The following is a 20,149-nucleotide window of genomic DNA, read 5'->3' as shown; positions in this document are numbered from 1 at the left end:
GCGAGCCTGTCCCCAATCGACCTCTGACCTCTCGCTCCTGTTCGTCAGTCCCTGCTTTGCCTGTCTCCAGCGCTCCCTGAGAATGTGCTGGAGGCAGAGGGTGTATCTCTGATTATAGCTTCGGTCAGTGGCACCTTGTCCGAATGCGGCCTAATGAGGACATCTCATCCCTCTGTCACTACCACCGCTACGGCCTGTTAAAGCACCACCCTTTAGGTTCGCATCTCCTCCCTCAATACTGTGCCGTTCACTCCAGCTGTGATTCGGAAAACTCAGCTCCGTCTTCATCACCCATTCCAGGATCATTCCCCACCCCCTTCCCATGTTAATCTGCCTCTTTTTCTCCCCACTCCCCTCCTCACAACAACATCCCCTTTCCTTTGCCTAGTGCTTATTAACTAAGTAATGTCCAGGTGCCTTTCGACGACACAAGGTGCTTAGAGACAGCGATGACATTGACAGGGGAAGAGCAAACGATGGGGAAGTTCTCTCGGTAACCATGGCGATGTCAAGAACAGGTAGCTGAGGCCTCCTAGAGAGAGTGAGCTAAGCAGAGGATTCATCAAAGACTGTTGAACTTTGAACTTTATTCTAGTATTTTACGAGTTGATGCAGAAAAGGTTAACTGGGCCAAGACCTAGTGGTATTATCACTGGACTGTGAATCCAGAGACCCAGGCAATGTTCCGGGGATCCGGGTTCGAATCCTGCCCTGGCAGAAAATTCTGGAATCAAGAGTCTAATGATGACCATGTACCAAAACCCATCTGGTTCACTCATGTCCGTTAGGGAAGGAAACTACCTTCGTTATGTGGTCTGGCCTACATGTGACTCCAGACCCACAGCAATGTGGTTGACTCTTAACTGCCCTCTGGGTAATTAAAGATGGGCAATAAATGCTGGGCCTAGCCAGCGATGCTCTCATCATGTGATAAATAAAAAACATGTCTACTTATCCCATGAAGGTCATGCATAACTCTGTTCCTTTTACCACTTTGTATTTGAGATGGTCCCGAGGGGCGGAAGACATTTGACACTTGTCACTGTACTCCTGTAATTGAAGGCCTGTGACAACAAAATCTGTCATGGGATGTGGCAAGGTCAGTATTATTTCCCTGCCTCTAATTGCCCTGTGTCTCGTTAAACTAGTTCAGGCTCGACAATGCTGCAGCAGGTCTGGAGTCCCATGTAGGCCAGACCCGGGTAAAGATGGAGGACACACATCCCCACCAAGGCAACCAACCAGACCCGGGTAAAGATGGCGGACACACATCCCCACCAAGGCAACCAACCAGACCCGGGTAAAGATGGCGGACACACATCCCCAACAAGGCAACCAACCAGACCCGGGTAAAGATGGCGGACACACATCCCCAACAAGGCAACCAACCAGACCCGGGTAAAGATGGCGGACACACATCCCCAACAAGGCAACCAACCAGACCCGGGTAAAGATGGCGGACACACATCCCCAACAAGGCAACAGCAAACTAGACCCGGGTAAAGATGGAGGACACACATCCCCACCAAGGCAACCAACCAGACCCGGGTAAAGATGGAGGACACACATCCCCACCAAGGCAACCAACCAGACCCGGGTAAAGATGGCAGACACACATCCCCACCAAGGCAACAGCAAACCAGACAGGGTTTTTTGAACAACAATCGCTGACAGTTTTACAGACACCGTCTCCCCGCACTGCTTTCTAATTCGGGATCTCATGCTCCACCGAGTTGGGATTCTAATCCATGTCCCCCAGCCGGGGCTTCTGGATTCCTGCTTCAGGGATACTGGGGAGACCACTCCCCTGGCAGAGACGTTTGCTAGTGCCACTCGAGACGGTTTAAACTAGGGTGGCACGGGGTGGGGGGCAGGAAGCAGAGCAGTAGATCAGCATGTGGAGTGTTTGAGGACAAGATTAATGTTTGACTCAAGTCAGTCCAATAGAAGGAACAGGTAGGGCCAGTTTAATTTTGGGACTGGCAGTCTGAAGTGTGTTTATTTCAATGCAAGAACTACAACAGGTAAGGCAGATGAGGTTAGAGCCTGGGTTCATCCATCAGACTATGATGAGGTAGCCATTACTTGGTGGAGAGAAGGACAGCTCAACTTTCAAAGGTTTAGATGCTTCAGTCAGTGGTTAGCACTGCTGCCTCACAGCACCAGGGTCCCAGGTTCAATTCCAGCCTCGGACAACTGTCTGTGTCGAGTTTGCACATTCTCCCCTCATCCGTGTGGGTTTCCTCCGGATGCTCCGGCTTCCTCCCACAGTCCGAAAATGTGCAGGTCAGGGTGGATTGACCGTGCTGAATTGTCGATAGTGTTCAGGGATGTGTGGGTTAGGGTGGATTGGCCATGCTAAATCACCCCATAGTATCCAGGGATGTGTGAGTTAGGGTGGATTGGCCATGGAAAATGCAGGGTTACAGGGTGGGATGCTCTCCAGAGGGGCGGGGTGGACTTGACAGGCCGAACGGCCTTCTTCCATGCTGTAGGGATTCTGGGATTCTATGGGAAGGATGTAAAAGGGGTGAGGGGTGTTGTATGACTGATTGAGGAGAATGCTATAGCCACACTGAGAGAGGCCATCTTGGAGGACTCATCCAGCAAGGCCTTATGGGTAGAACAGGAAAGGTGCAGTCATTATGATGGGGTTATACTATCGGCCTTCCAATAGCCAGCAGGAGATGGAGGAACAGATATGTAAGCAGATCAGGCAAGGATGTAGTGGGTGACTTTAGTGTCAATATTGACTGGGACTCCCTTGGTACTAGGGACTTGGAGGGCAGCATTTGATAGGAGGGGTTCTTGAAACAATACGTGGACAATCCAGAAAGGAAGGGACTGAACGAGACTTTGTTTCTGGGAATGAGCCTGTCAGGTGATCGAAACTTCAGGGGGAGCCTTTTGGAAACAGTGATCATAATTCTGCAAGTTTTATGATCGTTAGAGATGATGTTAAGTCGAGTCCTGGGGTGACAGTGCTAAACTGGGGAAAGGCTAATGTTAAGCAGGAGCTGGGGAAATCGGATTGGGGCGAGGGAGAGGGGGAGCGGCTGTTTGCGGGTGAATCCACACCAGACGTGTGGGAGCTTTTGAAAGGCCGGACGATCAGAGTTCAGGAGCAGCTGTGTTTCTGTGAGCGTGGAAGATGAGGATAGCCGGATTCAGGAACGCTGGATGGCAAGAGGCATTGCAAGCTGAGAAAAAGGGAGCAGGTGCGAGATTTAAGAAACTGAAATTTAGACAAGGCCCTTAAGCAATATAAAGGAAGCAGGAAATAACGTAAACAAGGAACTTGGAAGGAGAAAAGGGACTGTGAAATGTCCTCGACTATTAGGATTAGGGAGAATCCAAAGGCATTTTATCCATACTTTAAGGAAAGGGTAGGGTCCAAAGGAGGGCATTCATGTGTAGAACTAGAGCTAGATTAGGTTGGGATACCTGGTCAGCATGGACGAGTTGGGCCGAAGTGTCTGTTTCTGTGCTGTACACCTCTATCGTTCCATAACTGAGTGAGGTCCTTAGTGAGTACTTTACCCTGGTATTCGCCAAGGAAAAGGGCATTGGTTAGATTCGGGGCGGGGGATGGGTATGTTAATATTCTAGGGCAAATCCACGTTAAGAGAGAGCAAGGAGAAAGTGAGTCCCGCAGATGCTGGAGATCAGAGCCGAGAGTGTGGCGCTGGAAAAGCGCAGCCGGTCAGGCAGCATCCGAGGGGCGGGAGAATCGATGTTTTGGTCACGAGCCCTTTTCCTGATGAAGAGTTTATGCCCGAAACATCGACTCTCCTGCTCCTCCCGCTGCGTTTTTCCAGCTCCACACTCTCGTTTCAGGAAGAGCTGGGTGAGTGTTTGGAGAAACATTCACGGTAGCCAATTCCCTCCCCCCAGGGCCTGATGGGATCTATCCCAGAATACTGAGGGAGGCAGGAAGGGACATTGCTGGGGCCTGGAGGTGGTCTGATTAGTAAGTTTAAAGCCACAAGCAACGACGGGATTGTGGATAGTGAGGAAGGTTGCAAAAGGAGAGAGGAGGGTATCGATATGGTTGGAAAGCTGGGCAGAGTAGTGGCAGCTGGAGTCTGATCTAGGAAATTGTGAAGGAATTATTCTGGACAGGTCAAATGCAGGAGGAAATTCCATTGGCAGGGTCCTTTAGAACATAGAACATAGAACATTACAGCACAGAACAGGCCCTTCGGCCCACGATGTTGTGCCAAACATTTGTCCTAGCTTAAGCACCCATCCATGTACCTATTCAATTGCCGGTTAAAGGTCACCAATGATTCTGACTCTGCCACTCCCACAGGCAGCGCATTCCATGCCCCCACCACTCTCTGGGTAAAGAAGCTACCCCTGACATCCCCCCTATACCTTCCACCCTTCACCTTAAATTTATGTCCCCTTGTAAAACTCTGTTGTACCCGGGGAAAAAGTCTCTGACTGTCTACCCAATCTATTCCCCTGATCATCTTATTAACCTCTATCAAGTCACCCCTCATCCTTCGCCGTTCCAATGAGAAAAGGCCTAGCACTCTCAACCTATCCTCGTACGACCTATTCTCCATTCCAGGCAACATCCTGGTAAATCTCCTCTGCACCCTCTCCAAAGCTTCCACACTGTTCCTAAAGTGAGGCGACTAGAACTGCACACAGTACTCCAAATGTGGCCTAACCAAAGTCCTGTACAGCTGCAACATCACTTCACGACTCTTGAATTCAATCCCTCTGCTAATGAACGCTAATACACCATAGGCCTTCTTACAAGCTCTATCCACCTGAGTGGCAACTTTCAAACAGCTATGAACATAGACCCCAAGATCCCTCTGCTCCTCCACCTTACTAAGAACCCTACCATTAACCCTGTATTCCACATTCTTATTTGTCCTTCCAAAATGGACAGCCTCACACTTGACAGGGTTGAACTCCATTATCAACTTTGGAGCGTTGATATCCAGAGGGATCTTGGGTTGCAGGTGTGGAGCTCCTGGGAAGTGGCAACAGAAGTGGATAAGGTGGTAAAGGAGGCATCGGGCATGTTTGCCCTCACCGTTCAGGGCATATAAAAGTTGGCAAGTCATGTTGCAGCTGCGCAGGACTTTAGTTAGGCCACATTTGGAGTACTGAGTGCAGTTCTGGTCACCGCACTACCACAAGGCTTTGGAGAAGGTGCACAAGAGGTTTAACCACGATGTCGCAGGAATGAAATGTATCAGCCATAAGGGGAGGTCAGACAAAGTTGAATTGTTTTCGTGAGGAGGCTGAGGGATGAGCTGAGAGACATAGATACAATTATCAGGGGCGTGGATAGGGCGGAGGATGGAAATGCCAAATACTAGCGGGCATATACATGTGGGTGTAAGTATGTGTGTATATACACGTGTGTACATATATGTGTGCGCACGTACACACATCTCAAGGAGAGAGAGGAATGGGAGGGGGAGGGAGGGGGGAAATGAGAGGGCGAGGGGGAGGGGAGACGAGAAATCCAGGATGGAAATGCCAAATACTAGCGGGCACAGCTTTAAGGTGAGGGGGGGGGGGGGGGGGGAATGTTTAAAGGAGATGTGTGAGGGATTTTTTTTTCACACAGAAGGTTATAGGAGCCTGGAACACGCTGCCGGGGCAGAAACAGATAGAATAGCAACGTTTAAGAGGCTTTTAGACATGGATAGGCCCGGAATGGAGGGATACGTGCAGGCATTAGTTTAAACTGGCATCATGGTTGGCACAGACTTGATAGGCCGAAGGGCCTGTTCCCATGTTACACTGTGCCACGTTCTACGTAAATTATACCTGCACTACACAAATGCCAGGAGATAATCAAACAAGAGACAACCTTCACCTCGTTCCTTGACATTCAGTGGTGTTACCATCTTTGAATCCTGCACTATCAACATCACAGGAGTCACCCTTGACCAGAAACTCAACTGGACTCACTGTATAAATACAGGGATAACGAGCAGGTCAGAGGCTGGGAAATGCTGCAGTGAATAACTCATCACCTGCCTCCCCAACCACTGACAAGCCTGAAAGGAGAAGCCACAGAATACTCCCCATTTGCCCCTGGATGGGGGCAGCTCCAACAACACTCAAGAAGCCCGACACCATCCAGGACAAAGCAGTTCACTTGATTGACTCCACACCCACAAACATCCCCGCCCTCCACCACCGACGCCCAGTAGCAGTAGGGTATATGTCCTGCTATCTTTACCCAGTCTGGCCTACAGGTGACTCCAAACCCAGAGCAACGTCTCTTCAGTGCCAATTAGGGATAGGCAAGAAATGCTGGCATAGCCAGGGACACCCACATCCCATGAATGAAATTTTAAAAACTATTTATACTCACACACGTGTATACCCACACATATATGTATATAATGCACACACATGTATACACACAGACAAGTGCATGCACACACCAAACACACATCCATATACACACATATATGTACTCTATCTCTCCCTCCCAACTCTCTACCTCCCATTTCCCCTCTCTCCTTCACCCATCCCATTTCCCCTCTCCCTCCCATTTCTCGTCTCCCCTCCCCCTCTCCCTCTCATTTCCCCCCTCTCTCCCCCCCATTCCTCTCTCTCCTTGAGATGTGTGTACATGCGCACACATACATGCACACGCGTGTATATACACACATACTTACACCCACATGTATATGCACACAAGCACACATGCATATTCACACACTTGCACACATGTATATATACATAAGTGTCTGTATACACACATATATATCTATATACACATTCACACATGTATACATATATACACACATTCACATGTACACACAGACTTAGATACACGTGTATATACACACTTACACATGCATGTATATACACACATATATATGTATTTGTATACACATTAACACATGTGTATATATATGATATACACACACGTATGTATTTAAGTACAAATTCATATTTGAATGTACATACACACTATGTACACACACACTTATGCACATATATATATATACACACACATACACGTGTATATACGCATGTGTACATATACACACAAACCCTTGCATACATACATAGACACACGTGTATATATACCCACACATGAATATACACACTCACACATGTATGTATACAGACACACACATGCACAAGCACACACTCCCAATCAGACTTTACACAGAGCGAAACCCATTTCCTGCTGAAGCCCTCGCAAAGGCAGGGAACGAATCCTGATCCTGTGTGCGCAGCTCCCCATCCCCAGCAGTTCCTGCCTCGCTGCACTGACAAATCTTTAAACCTCTCCGAACATTGTCTTTCTCATTAACGCGCTGTGATTCCCACTCTACCTGCCTGGTAAGAGAGAGATCACTGCTCCCGTGGATGTTAAATTAAAAATGATGCTGATTTCTCCTCTTTGGGCCTTTAATTATTCCTCCAATAGTTCATTGATTAAGCTGTGAATTCTGATGAAGTTCAAAGCCCAGGAATCCCTGCTGGCTTTAAATCCCAGGGAGACACCCAGCTTCCAGCTCGGTTTCTCTTCGAGCTGTGTTCGCCTCTCACGGCTGACCTCCCGATGTGGGATGGTTTGGATTGCTAAATGTTTAATGATGTGGAGAACTGAAAGTTATTATCTAAAGGGGAGAGAGGAGGAGAGACCAGACCCTCTTTAAAAATGCAAGAATAATTAAAGTTACAAAGCCAGCTCTTCCCCCACGCCGTTGTCTGGGTTTTTCAGTTTGGAAGGAAGTTCTGTGGAACTGCTCAGAGAGGGTGGCGAGGGAGATGGGGAGAGGGAAAGGGGGGAGAAGTGGGGTGGGGGGCAGCGACGAGTCAGAGAGAGAGGAGTGGGGGAGAGGGCAGGGCGAGGGGGCAAGATGAGGAGGAGGGGAAATGGGAAGAGGAGAAGGGGGGAATGAGTGAGGGGACGGGGAGAAGGAAATGGGAGGGGTGGAGGAGGGGAGGGGGGAAATGGGGAGGAGAGGGGGGAGGGGAGGGGGGAAATGGGAGGGAGAGGGGGAGGGGAGAGTGAAAATGAGAGGGAGAGGGGAGGAGAGAGTGAAAATGGGAGGGAGGGGGGAGGGGAGAGGGGAAATGGGAGGGAGAGGGGGAGGGGAGAGTGAAAATGAGAGGGAGAGGGGAGGAGAGAGTGAAAATGGGAGGGAGAGGGGGGAGGGGAGGGGGGAAATGGGAGGGAGAGGGGGAGGGGAGAGTGAAAATGGGAGGGAGGGGGGAGGGGAGAGGGGGAGGGGAAATGGGGAGGAGAGGGGAGGGGAGGGGGGAAATGGGGAGGAGAGGGGGGAGGGGAGGGGGGAAATGGGGAGGAGAGGGGGGAGGGGAGGGGGGAAATGGCAGGGAGAGGGGGAGGGGAGAGTGAAAATGGGAGGGAGGGGGGAGGAGAGAGGGGAATATGAGGGAGAGGGGAAGGAGGGGGTAGGAAAGGGGGAAATGGGAGGGAGAGAGGCAGGGGAGAGGGGAAATGAGGGGGAGAGGGGAGGAGAGAGGGGAGATAGGAGGGAGAGGGGAAGGAGGGGGAAATGAGAAGGAGGGGGTAGGAAAGGGGGAAATGGGAGGGAGAGAGGGAGGAGAGGGGTAAATGGGAGGGAGGGGGAGAGGAGGGGGAAATGGGAGGGAGTGGGGGAGGGGAGAGGGGGAGGAGAGGGGGAAATGAGAAGGTGGGGGGAGGAAAGGGGGAAATGGGAGGGAGAGGGGGAGGGGAGGAGGAGGGGAGAAGGGAAATGGGAAGGTGAGGGAGATGGGGAAATGAGGAGTGGGAGCAGGGAAAAGAGGGGGGGAAATAGAGGGAGAGGTGGAGGAGAAGGGGAGGAGGGAAGGGGAGATGGTGAAAAGAGAAATGAAAGGGAAAGGGGGGTGTGTGAAGGACAGCGATGGCCAAGTTGAGGGGGGAAGTGTACCATTGTAAAGCTGTGGGTTTTCTGGGGAGTTCGATGGGGAGAGGGTACAGTCCTGGGGTGTGTATCAGACTGCTGCAGGATTCGAGGCTGGGGAACTTCCCATTCTCTGACATTCCGATGGGCTCCTGGTCGGCGCTGGGAAACAGCACTGGAATAACCCCTTAAAGCGGGGAGCTGTTGGCCTTTATACCCTTGCTGGAGGGAATGGTGACCCTAACCCCACACTCACTCTGACATTGTCGTGGGTCTGGAGTCATGTGTGAGCCAGAACAGGTAAGAACGGCAGGTTTTGCTTTCCGATAGGGGCATCAGTGAACAAACGGGATTTTTACAATAATCGCTGAACACTTTCACAGTCCAATTAGAGTCTTAGTTCCAGATTGTGATTGAATTCAAATTCTACCATTTGCTAGGGATTTGAGCCCCACGCTCCTCCCCTCCCCCCCCGCTGCCCCCACCCCACTGTCAATGCCAACTCTACAGTAAGTCTCCTGCCAACTTCTCTGGGCATCAAGGGGGGACCGTGAAATGCCGACCCACCAGCCCAGGGTCATCACGTCGTGAAGACACATCTTCATCGCTGGCTGGGCCCAATATTTGTTGCCCCATCCCTAGTTGCCCCCTTGAGAAGGCGGGGGGGTGAGCTGCCATCTTGAACCGTTGCAGTCCATGTGCTGTGGGTAGACCCACAATGCCCTGAGGGAGGGAATCCCAGGATTTTGACCCTGTGACCCTGAAGGAACGGCGATATATTTCCACGTCAGGATGGTTTGGAGGAGAACTTGTAGGGGACGGTGTTCCCAAGGATCTGCTGCCTGTGTCCTTCTTCATGGTGGAGATCTTGGATATAAAATGGTTGGCCTACTATGTTTGATCACCCCCACGCCCTCACTCTCTCCTTCATCTGGTTTCTCATATCCTGCTTTCGACAGTATTGAGGGCCACCTCCTTCTCAGCTCCCTTGAGTTCTGAGGTAAAGCCTCGAAATGATGACTTCCTTCCTCTCACCACGTTGACCCTGAGATTTGCCCTTCCTCAGCGTCAGGAGAGAAACTTACTCACATTCTGGCTCATCGAACAATTTGGTATTTTGCGGCCTTTACCCCCACACTCGACCTGACCTGGAAATGCTTGACACTGTCACCTTAACCTCTGACCTTACAGGTTCAGAGAGCTCCACTGTCCCTCCAGACTCAGCATCCCTTTTACGCCTCACTCAGTGGAAGTGCAATTTCTGACAGAAACGAAGTAAATAGGATTGGGAGGGAGGCCAATCAGCCCTTCGAGCCTGCTCCCCCATTCAAGAGGATCATGGTCGATCATCCAAGTCAGTCCCCTGTTCCCATTTCCTCCCCCACACTCTTTGATTCCTTTGAAACTCAATCTAATTCCTTCTTGGATACTTTCAATGCTCTGGCCTCAACCCCTTGCTGTGACACAGAATTCCACTCTCTGGATGGAGGCAATTCCTCTCATCTCAGTCTGAAATGGCCTACTTCCTCAGATTGTGGAAAAAAAACACCCTACAGAACTTCAAAAGGACCAACAGATGCTGGAAATACGCAACAAAAACAGAAATTGCCGGCAAAACCCGGCAGGTCTGGCAGCATCTGTGCGGAGAGAGAAAGCAAAGCGAACGTGTCAGGTCCATCGAGGCCTTCAGTTCTCAAAGTGTGTGGCGTCTGGTTCTGGACTCCTTCCTGGTCTGTGGAAACCATCCAAGGAAACGCAGCCTCGACATAAAATCATACCACATTCCTGTCGTAAGTAGACAGAATGTAATCCCAACTGTTCCAAACCAGGAATCTTAAAGACAACAGTCTCTCATCAATCCAACAGGGAATTCAGGAGGAACTGTATTCCACACAGAGACAGTTTTAATGCAGAGCTCACTGAATTGGACAGATTCGGTTAAGGGAAACGAGACATGCTGCTGGAAGACTCTGCGCATTGGGCCGAATGGCCTGTTCCTACGTTATGTGTTATTCCAGTTAATACACACAGGTCACAGCACCTGAAACGCCCTGAACAAAGCTGTTCGCCCGGACTGAGGTGACTGTATTTCAAGTGGCTTTGTCCAAAATGGCCATTCAACAAATGTGACTATTCAGCTCAGTGGGCATTGCGGCCCAGTCCAAGTGCAGAGGCGGCGTGGGGGTGGGAGGGGGAGGAAGACATTGGGAACTCTGCATCCGCCTCCACCATCCCCCTCCCCACCACACCCCACCTCCCCGCACGGGTGAGTAGGCTGAAATTACAGTGGGACCTGGGGCCTATTGGAATGTAGGCGTCTTATCGTTTGCCATAATGGTTGAAAAGATGCCCACTAAGGTAGCCTCCTGGAGACACCGACCTTTTTTCTTTCAGTTTTCTCTTTCCCCACGAGGGATCGCAGGAATAGACCGAGAGGGAGCACTGTGGCGACGGGGAGTTACCTTGTTCACTGCAGTTGTCCCCGCTGTGCGATGCGAGGCCCCCACTGGAGGGCCCGGGTGTGCCCGAATGGGTGGACCCCGTGTCATCATGGTCTCGGGTCCAGTGGTTCTGCGGAGACAAAGAGGGAAACCGTTCACTCAAATGACAGACAGCGCGTGGCCATTTTACAACGACAAAGACACAGGGCGGCCATTTTGGTGAGAAGCAACAGCCAAGGCTTGCGGGAGGAGTTAGGCCTCGAATTCTTTCCGAAACTGGGCCTGTGAGAGAAAATAATTAAGGAAACGCATAAACAGTCAGGTTACTTTCATGAAAATCCCAATTTGGAAAGGAAAACGTAGATAATTATCTGCAAGTTGATTTTATGCTCATGATGGACAGTAATAATTAGCGGATTCAGAGCTGCCCAAAGCCACCCCATCACTGAAAGGGGCTTAATAATTGTTAGATCCTTTTTCTCTTTGTGGTTAATCCTATTACACGTTAATATGTTTCATACACAAATTCATATCATACAGAAGGCCTGAGGGTTGTAATGAGTGTTCAGTTTATTCAGTCTCATTAGGAATTAGATACAGCGCTTGGATTTCACTTACAGTCATGACAGATTGATCTTTTTCATGTCAATTCTGCACTTAGGCGCTTTCAATTCGCTAAGTGGATGGAATCACAGATCCAAGTTGTGACCCTCTTGTTAACCTGGACGTAATACCTCCGAGCTCGGTTAACCCAAGGCCTTCTGACAGCTCAACACAAGGCCCCAAAAGAAACAAGGCCATAATGGGGCCTAAATTCTGTGCTGTGCTCTCAGTATGAGCAGGGCCTCTTGGGTAGGCCTCATAGAGAATGTGAGCAGCAGTAGACCGCACAATTCCTCATGTAAATCCACAGGGAAATGAGCATTCACTGAAGTGTATCCATTTCCCGCTGCCAGGAGGTGAGAGTTGGCACATCAGTTCTTTAAATTCTTTCCTGAGGATGTGGGACAACGACAAGGCCGCTCAGCCCTAACCTTCCTTGAAATGGGGGGAAAAATAAACAGTGAAACTTGCAAATGGCACCTTATCCTAACTCCCTCAGAATAGGGCTCCAATTGTTTCCAATTTTCACTTTTTTTTTGACCTTTTTTTTCCCTCTTGGTGTCTTGCCAGTGTTTTAGATAAGAGCCAATTGCTGTTGGTCTGGAGTCCTGTGTAGGCCAGACTGTGTAAAGACAGCAGATGTCTTTTCACCTACATCCTCCTTACCATCTGTCTCCTCACCTTTAACCTCTGGCACGCCCTCCCTAACCCACTCTCCATCTATCTTGTTCTAAAAACATTGGTCATCAATCCTAATATTTTATCTACGTGACTTATTTTTTCTTTTGTTTTATTTATTCCTGGGGTGGCACAGTGGCTCAGTGGTTAGCACCGCTGCCTCACAGCGCCAGGGACCCAGATTCGATTCCAACCTCGGCCGACTGTCTGTGTGGAGTTTGCACATTCTCCCCGTGTCTGCGTGGGTTTCCTCTGGGTGCTCCGGTTTCCTCCCACAGTCCAAAGATGTTCAGGTTAGGTGAATTGACCATGATAAATTGCCCGTAGTGTTCAGGGATGTGTAGGATAGGTGTATTAGTCAGGGGGAAATGTAGACTAATGGGGAACAGGTTCGGGTGGGATACGCTTTGAAAGGTCGGAGTGGACTGGATGGGCCAAAGGGCCTGTTTCCACACTGTAGGGATACAGTACTATATTGGCGTTGTGGGTAAGACCAGACTTGAAGTATTATCTTTGCATTTTCTCTCTTCCTTTCTCTCTCTCTCTCCACAGTTGCTGCAAGACCTGGCGTGTTTCTCCAGCGCTTTCTGTATTCTCTTGAATGAGGGTAAGCCCAGGAAGGGTTCGTAGTTCTCGGTCGCTTGAGCCATGTCCGATCCCAAAAGCCCACCTGTGTCGGGCACACACTGCGTTCAGGTGAAGATTGTTCTTGGCTGTGATGCCCCCATAAGTGGACTAGCCAGCGGCCACCCAACTGGCCAGCGGCCACCCAACTGCTCCAGCCTCGATGACCGTCTGCTCTTCCCAGCAGGCACCACGGAATCCAACCAGGACCCAAAAGGTGAAGCGGGAATTGACAGGTCAACAAAGGCCAGGCAAGAGTAGGGTCAGTGCAAAGATTGACCCACCAGATGGTTTTTGTTTCCCCCTCACACTTGCTATTTTCATAGGGGACCTCTGGGAGACAGGGATATAATGGCAGCTTGGAGGGGGTGAACTGACCAGTGGGCAGAGGAGGAGGCAGAGTCTCTACTAACCCAAAACCTGCCCTCGGTTTTGAAATAACCTTGCCTTCACAATTCAACCGTGGGTTTAAGTGGGCTTAGCAGGGTGACGTCATCCTGAAAAGCATCTTGGGAGCCAAGATAACATCACTGCGTCAAACCAGAACTCTGATCGCTGGTGCCTGCGTCCAAAGTGAGTCGAGTTCACAACGAGCTGAAGGGCAGGGTGGAACCGTGACTGAGTGTGACAAAAATGGAATAATTTTGCCCTGGGGGTGGGGAGGGGGAAATCGCTGAGGGGGTGGGGTGGGGTGTGGAATGCTGGGGGTGGTGGGAGCAGTGCAAACTGTTAATAGCACCTGTTTGGTCATTCAAAGACTGAGTCAAGGGTGTGTGGGCTCAGTCCCAACCCCCACACACAGACCACTTGTAGAACATAAATTTGGAATTAAAACTTGTCCCCGTAATCGTGAGACCTACCACCCGGTTTTGTGGATATTCTCCAGTTTTGAGATTAGATTGGATTCCCAACGGCGTGGAAACAGGCCCTTCGGCCCAACAAGTCCACACCGACCCTCCAAAGAGCAACCCACCCAGACCCATTCCCCTACATTTACCCCTGACTAATGCACCTAACACTACGGGCAACTTAGCATGGTCAATCCACCTGACCTGCACATCTTTGGATTGTGGGAAGAAACCGGAGCACCCGGAGGAAACCCACACAGACACCCAGAGAATGTGCAAACTCCACACAGACAGTCGCCCGAGGTAGGAATTGAACCCAGGTCCCTGGCGCTGTGAGGCAGCAGTGCTAGCTACCGTACCACCCCCAGTTCACCAGAAGAGAAATCTGCTATCCTTACTTGCTCGGGCCTACATGCGACTCCAGCCCCACAACAACATAGTGGACTTTTTTTTAATGGTTCTCTGAACTTTATTTACAATTTGACTCATACAGATGGACAGCACGGAAACTCATCCATGCCGACCGGGTATCCTAAATTAATGTCTCATTTGCCAGCACTTGGCCAATATCCCTCCAAACCCTTCCTGTTCATATACCCATCCAGATGCCTTTTAAATGCTGTAATTGTACCAGCCTCCACCACTTCCTCTGGAACTCATTCCATACATCTGTGTTCGGAAGTTGCCCCTTCGGTCTCTTTTATATCTTTCACCTCTCACCTTAAACCTATGCCCTCTAGTTCTGGACTCCCTCACCCCAGGGAAATGACCTTGTCTATTTACCCTATCCATGCCCCTCATGATTTTATCAACTTCTATAAGGTCACCCCTCAGCCTCTGACGCTTTAGGGAAAACAGCCCCAGCCTGTTCAGCCTCTCCCTGTAGCTCAAACCCTCCAACCCTGGCAACATCCTTGTAAATATTTCCTGAGCCCTTTCAAGTTTCACAACATCTTTCCAGAACTGAATGCAATATTCCAGAAGCAGCCTAACCACCATCCTGTACAGTCGCAACACAACCTCCCAACTCCTGTACTCAATGCACGGACCAATAAAGGCAAACTTACAAAATGCCTTCTTCACTATCTTATCTGCCTGTGACTCCACTTTCAAGGAGCTATGAACCTGTATTCCTCAGTCTTTATGTTCAGCAACACTCCTCAGGACCTTACCATTATGTGTATAAGTCCTGCCTTTCCCAAAATGCAGCACCTCGCATTTATCTGAATTAAACTCCATCTGCCACCGCTCAGCCCATTGGCCCATCTAGTCCAGATCCTGTTGTACTATGAGGCAATCTTCTTCGCTGTCCACGACACCTCCAATTATTTCCAGTTTTGTGATACATCATCCCAGGTACAACATATGTTTCCAGTAATTGATGCCGAAGGTATCCATTCAGAAATTTGACGATCATAGAATCCCTGCAGTGTGGAAACAGGCCATTTGGCTAATCGAGTCCACACCAACCCCCTGTAGAGCATCCCACTCAGACCCACGCCTCGGTCCATCCCCGCATCCACGAACAATTTAGCATGGCCAATCCACCTTAACCTGGGCAGCTTCGGATTGTGGGAGGAAACCGGTGCAAACTCCACACAGTCGCCTGAGGCCGGGATCGAACCCAGGTCCCTGGCGCTGTGAGGCAGCAGTGCTAACCACTGAGCCACCGTGCCGCCCTAATCCAGTTGAATCCAAACCAACTCTGTGGTTGACTCGTACTTGCGCTCTGAAAGGGCCAAATGTGACACTCAGCTCGAGGGCAATTAGGAACGGGTGATAAATACCGTCAACTCCCACATCGCGACAATTTTTCTTTTATTGTTTGTTGACCAGAGATGAAGTTAAAACTATTGCCGGGGGCAGTTAAAAATCAACATGGAACATAGAATATTACAGCACAGTCCAGGCCCTTCAGCCCTTGATGTTGTGCTGACCTGTGCTACCAATCTGAAGCCTACCTAACTCACACTATTCCATTCTCATCCGTAGGAGTTGGGAGGTCATGTTGCGGCTGTACAGGACATTGGTTAGGCCACTGTTGGAATATTGCGTGCAATTCTGGTCTCCTTCCTATCGGAAGAATGTTATGAAGCTTGAAAGGGTTCAGAAAAGATTTACAAGGATGTTGCCAGGGTTGGAGGATCTGAGCTACAGGGAGAGGCTGATCAGGCTGGGGGTGTTTCCCTGGAGCATCGGAGGCTGAGGGGTGACCTAATAGAGGTTTATAAAATTATGAGGGGCATGGATAGGGTAAACAGACAAAGTCTTTTCCCTGGGGTCCGAGAGTCCAGAACTAGAGGTTTAGGGTGAGAGGGGAAAGATATAAAAGAGACCTAAGGGGCAACTTTTTCACACAGAGGGTGGTATGTGTATGAAATGAGCTGCCAGAGGAAGTGGTGGAGGCTGGTACAATTGCAATATTTACAAGGCATCTAGATGGGTATATAAATAGGAAGGGTTTAGAGGGATACAGGCTGGGTGCTGGCAGGTGGGACGAGATTGGGTTGGGATATCTGGTCGGCATGGACGAGTTGGACTGAAGGGTCTGTTTCCATGCTGTACATCTCTATGACTCTATGACTTCATATGCCTATCCAATGACCATTTAGATCCCCTTAAAGTTGGTGAGTCTACTACTATTGTAGGCAGTTCCACGCCCCTGCTACTCTCTGAGTAAATAAATTACCTCTAACATCTGTCCTATATCTATTTCCCCTAATTTAATGCTGTGTCCCCTCATGCTCGCCATCACCATCCGAGGAAAAAGGCTGTCCCTGTCCACCCTGTCTAACCCTCTGATTATCTTATATGTCTCAATTAAGTCATATCTCAACCTTCTTCTCTCTAACGAAACAGCCTCAAGTCCCTCAGCCTTTCCTTATAAGACCTTCCCTCCATACCAGGCAACATCCTGGTAAATCTCCTCTGAACCCTTTCCAAAGCTCCCACATCCTTTCTACATTGCAGTGACCAGAACTGTACGCAATACTCCAAGTGCGGCCGCACCAGAGTTTTGTACAGCTGCAGCATGACCTCGTGGCTCCGAAACTCGATCCCTCTACCAAGAAAAGCTAACACACTGTATGCTTTCTTAACAATCCTACCAACCTAGGTGGCAACTTTCAAGGATCTACATACCTGGATACTGAGATCTCTCTGCTCATCTACACAACCAAGAATCTTACCAATAGCCCAGTACTCTGCTTTCCTGTTACTCCTTCCAAAATGAATCACCTCACACTTGTCCACATTAAACTCCATTTGCCATCTCTCAGCCCAGCTCTGCAGCTTATCTATATCCCTCTGTGACTGAAAACATCCTTCCTCACTATCCACAACTCCACCGACCTTAGTGTCATCCACAAATATACTAACCCATCCTTCTATGCCCTCATCCAGGACATTTATAAGAATGACAAACAGCAGTGGACCCAAAATGGATCATTGCAGTATCCCACTAGTAACTAAACTCCAGGATGAACATTTCCCATCAACCACCACCCTCTGTCTTCTTTCAGCTAGCCAATTTCTAACCCAAACCGTTAAATCACCCTCAATCCCATGCTTCTGTATTTTGTGCTTTGGCCTACCGTGGGGAATTTTATCAACCTTACTGAAGCCCACATACACCACATCAACCACGTTACCCTCATCTACCTGTTTGGTCACCTTCTCGAAGAACTTCTCAACCACATTACTGTGAGCCCTGATTTCTTTTTGTTAATTTCACATGTGCTTAAGTACAGGGAAAAGTTCTGTTTTGCAAACAATACAGGCAGATCATCGCAAACAAGGCACAGGGTGTTTAGACAGAGCGAGACACAAAAGGTTACACTCTACAGGAAGTGTACAAAACAACATCAACATCAGACTTGAGGTTAGGAAGGTCCATTCAGCAGTATACTAACGTCAGGGAAGAGGCTGTTCTTGAACCTGGGCTGGAGTCACGTGGAAGCCAGACTGGTTAAGGAAGGCAGTCTTACCTCCCTGAAGTGAACCAGTTGCAACAATCGATCACTGTTAGATTTGGTTTTTAATTACAGACTTTTATGAGATTCAACTTTCACCAGGTGCTGTGGTGGGATTTGAACCTCATTCCCCGGAATGTTAACCTGGGGTGCTCCAGCTAACAAATCCAGTGACATTACCATCAAATCACCTCAAACCACCCCGTTCTGTATGTTTCCTGTTGTAGCTAACGTTACATCTCATTGGGATACATTTAAACCCAGTGTTGGTGTCAGTAAAGTCATGTTTCAGGCTAACTGACAGGTTTTATGATGTGGAGGAGCTGGTGTTGGACTGGGCTGGACAAAGTTAAAAATCACACAACACCAGGTTATAGTCCCAAAGGTTTATTTGGGAGCACTAGCTTTGGGAGCTTCAACAGGTGGTGGTTGTGTCCTGCATCAGGTGCCCACTATCATGATGAAGGAGCGACGCTCCTAAAGCTGGTGCTCTCAAATAAACCTTTGGGACTATTACTTGGTGTTGTGTGATTTTTGACAGATTTTAGTTTGTTCGTCAACGGAGAGAGAGTTTGACGATTGAAAGCATTCATTTCCAGTCCAAGCATGGCAAACTTGTTTGGAGCGTTTGAAACTATTTAATGCTGACTGAAAGACTGCTGTTAGTTTTAGATGAGATTACATACAGTGTGGAAACAGGCCCTTCGGCCCAACAAGTCCACACCGACCCGCTGAAGCGTAACCCCTACATTTACCCTATTGTGAGAGAACTTTTATCAAAATGTATTTTTCACATCAGTACGTTTTCCTTTTTCCTATTAAACGCGTCCTGGATATCAGATGAACCGACCTAAGATCGATCATGAGATAAAAACATAATTATGTTCAAATCTTAATTACAGCATTGTTTTACTCCAAAGAGTTGCAATTTTTTTAATATACGAGCAGCTGGCAAAATTTAGCCAACATAAAATAACATCGTTTATGAGTTCTGATCATTGTTTAATGAATCTGCTTTGAAGTTTAAGACCGGGTCTGGTGCTTACAAATACAGTCAAAGTAATTACTGATACAATCTATTTAAAGGAGAGCTATTTCTTTCTTCCCCATGTACAACAATAATATTTTTCGCTCGCTATCTATCAGATACTGTCAAGGGAGACGGAGTAATCTGAAATATGAGAGAAAAAGCTATTCAGAGTAAAAAGTGCAAGAATCCAAGAAACTAAAAAAAGATAGCACTGATATTACCAAATAAACACATAAATCAGATGTGACATTTATTGGCCTCTATTTTTATGCTGGCATTAACACATTTTAAATAGAAAGAAAGACTTGTATTGCTATCACACCATTCGGTCCCCATGACATCTGACAACAGCTTCAGCCCATGATGCACATTTCTAAATGTTTTATTATTTTCTTTACGCTTCTATGGGATCTTACCCATCTCTGACTTGAATGGAGTAGCTTCTGTACAAATCAGTTAGGGATTGGTTAGAATACTGAATGGACTCACTAACTCCTCACATTCGCCCGGACCTGTGTTTATTTTTTGTTTTTGCAGCCGTTTACCTGTTATTTACTTGTCTGTGCTCCTTCTCTCTGTGACCTGCCTGTGTTGCTCGTAAGACAAAGCTTTTCACTGTGCCTCGGTACACGTGACAATCAATTCAATTCAATTGAGGGCTTTGCTGCTGGGCTTGGCATTTCTTGCCCCGTCCCTAGTTGCCCCCCCTTGAGAAGGTGGGGGGGGTGAGCTGCCTTCCTGAACCGCTGCAGTCCGTGTGCTGTGGGTTGACCCACAATGCCCTGAGGGAGGGGATTCCAGGATTCTGACCCAGAGACACTGAAGGTAAAGTTGAGTTGGGGAGGGGAACGTCCAGGGGGCAGAGTTCCCATGTATCTGTCGATGAACCTGGTCCCTTGCCGTTTCAGGGTCAATCACATTGCTGTGGGTCTGGAGTCACACGTAGGCCAGACTGGGTAAGGACAGCAGATTTCCCTCCTCAAAGGGTATTAGTGAGCCAGAAAACAGATTTTAAAAATGATAAGGGTCGCATTCACACACACATTCTCTCTCTCTCACACACATACACTCACACACACGC

At 48.8% G+C, this 20,149-nt stretch overlaps 1 protein-coding gene across 8 annotated transcripts in view; it reads right to left on the bottom strand.

The window, feature by feature from the left end:
* The window catches only part of LOC132836786 (homeobox protein Meis1-like), a 407,589-nt gene that overhangs the window by 110,110 nt on the left and 277,330 nt on the right, over window positions 1–20,149 (bottom strand). For all 8 annotated transcript variants that reach the window (XM_060856248.1, XM_060856254.1, XM_060856255.1 and 5 more), the window contains exon 7: window positions 11,336–11,444. In XM_060856248.1, coding sequence (XP_060712231.1) covers window positions 11,336–11,444 — 109 coding nt within the window. The remainder of the gene's footprint in view (window positions 1–11,335; window positions 11,445–20,149) is intronic.

This window comes from Hemiscyllium ocellatum, chromosome 47 (assembly GCF_020745735.1).
Source record: "Hemiscyllium ocellatum isolate sHemOce1 chromosome 47, sHemOce1.pat.X.cur, whole genome shotgun sequence".
Taxonomy (NCBI): domain Eukaryota; kingdom Metazoa; phylum Chordata; class Chondrichthyes; order Orectolobiformes; family Hemiscylliidae; genus Hemiscyllium; species Hemiscyllium ocellatum.
This window is presented reverse-complemented; position numbering and strand designations above follow the sequence as displayed.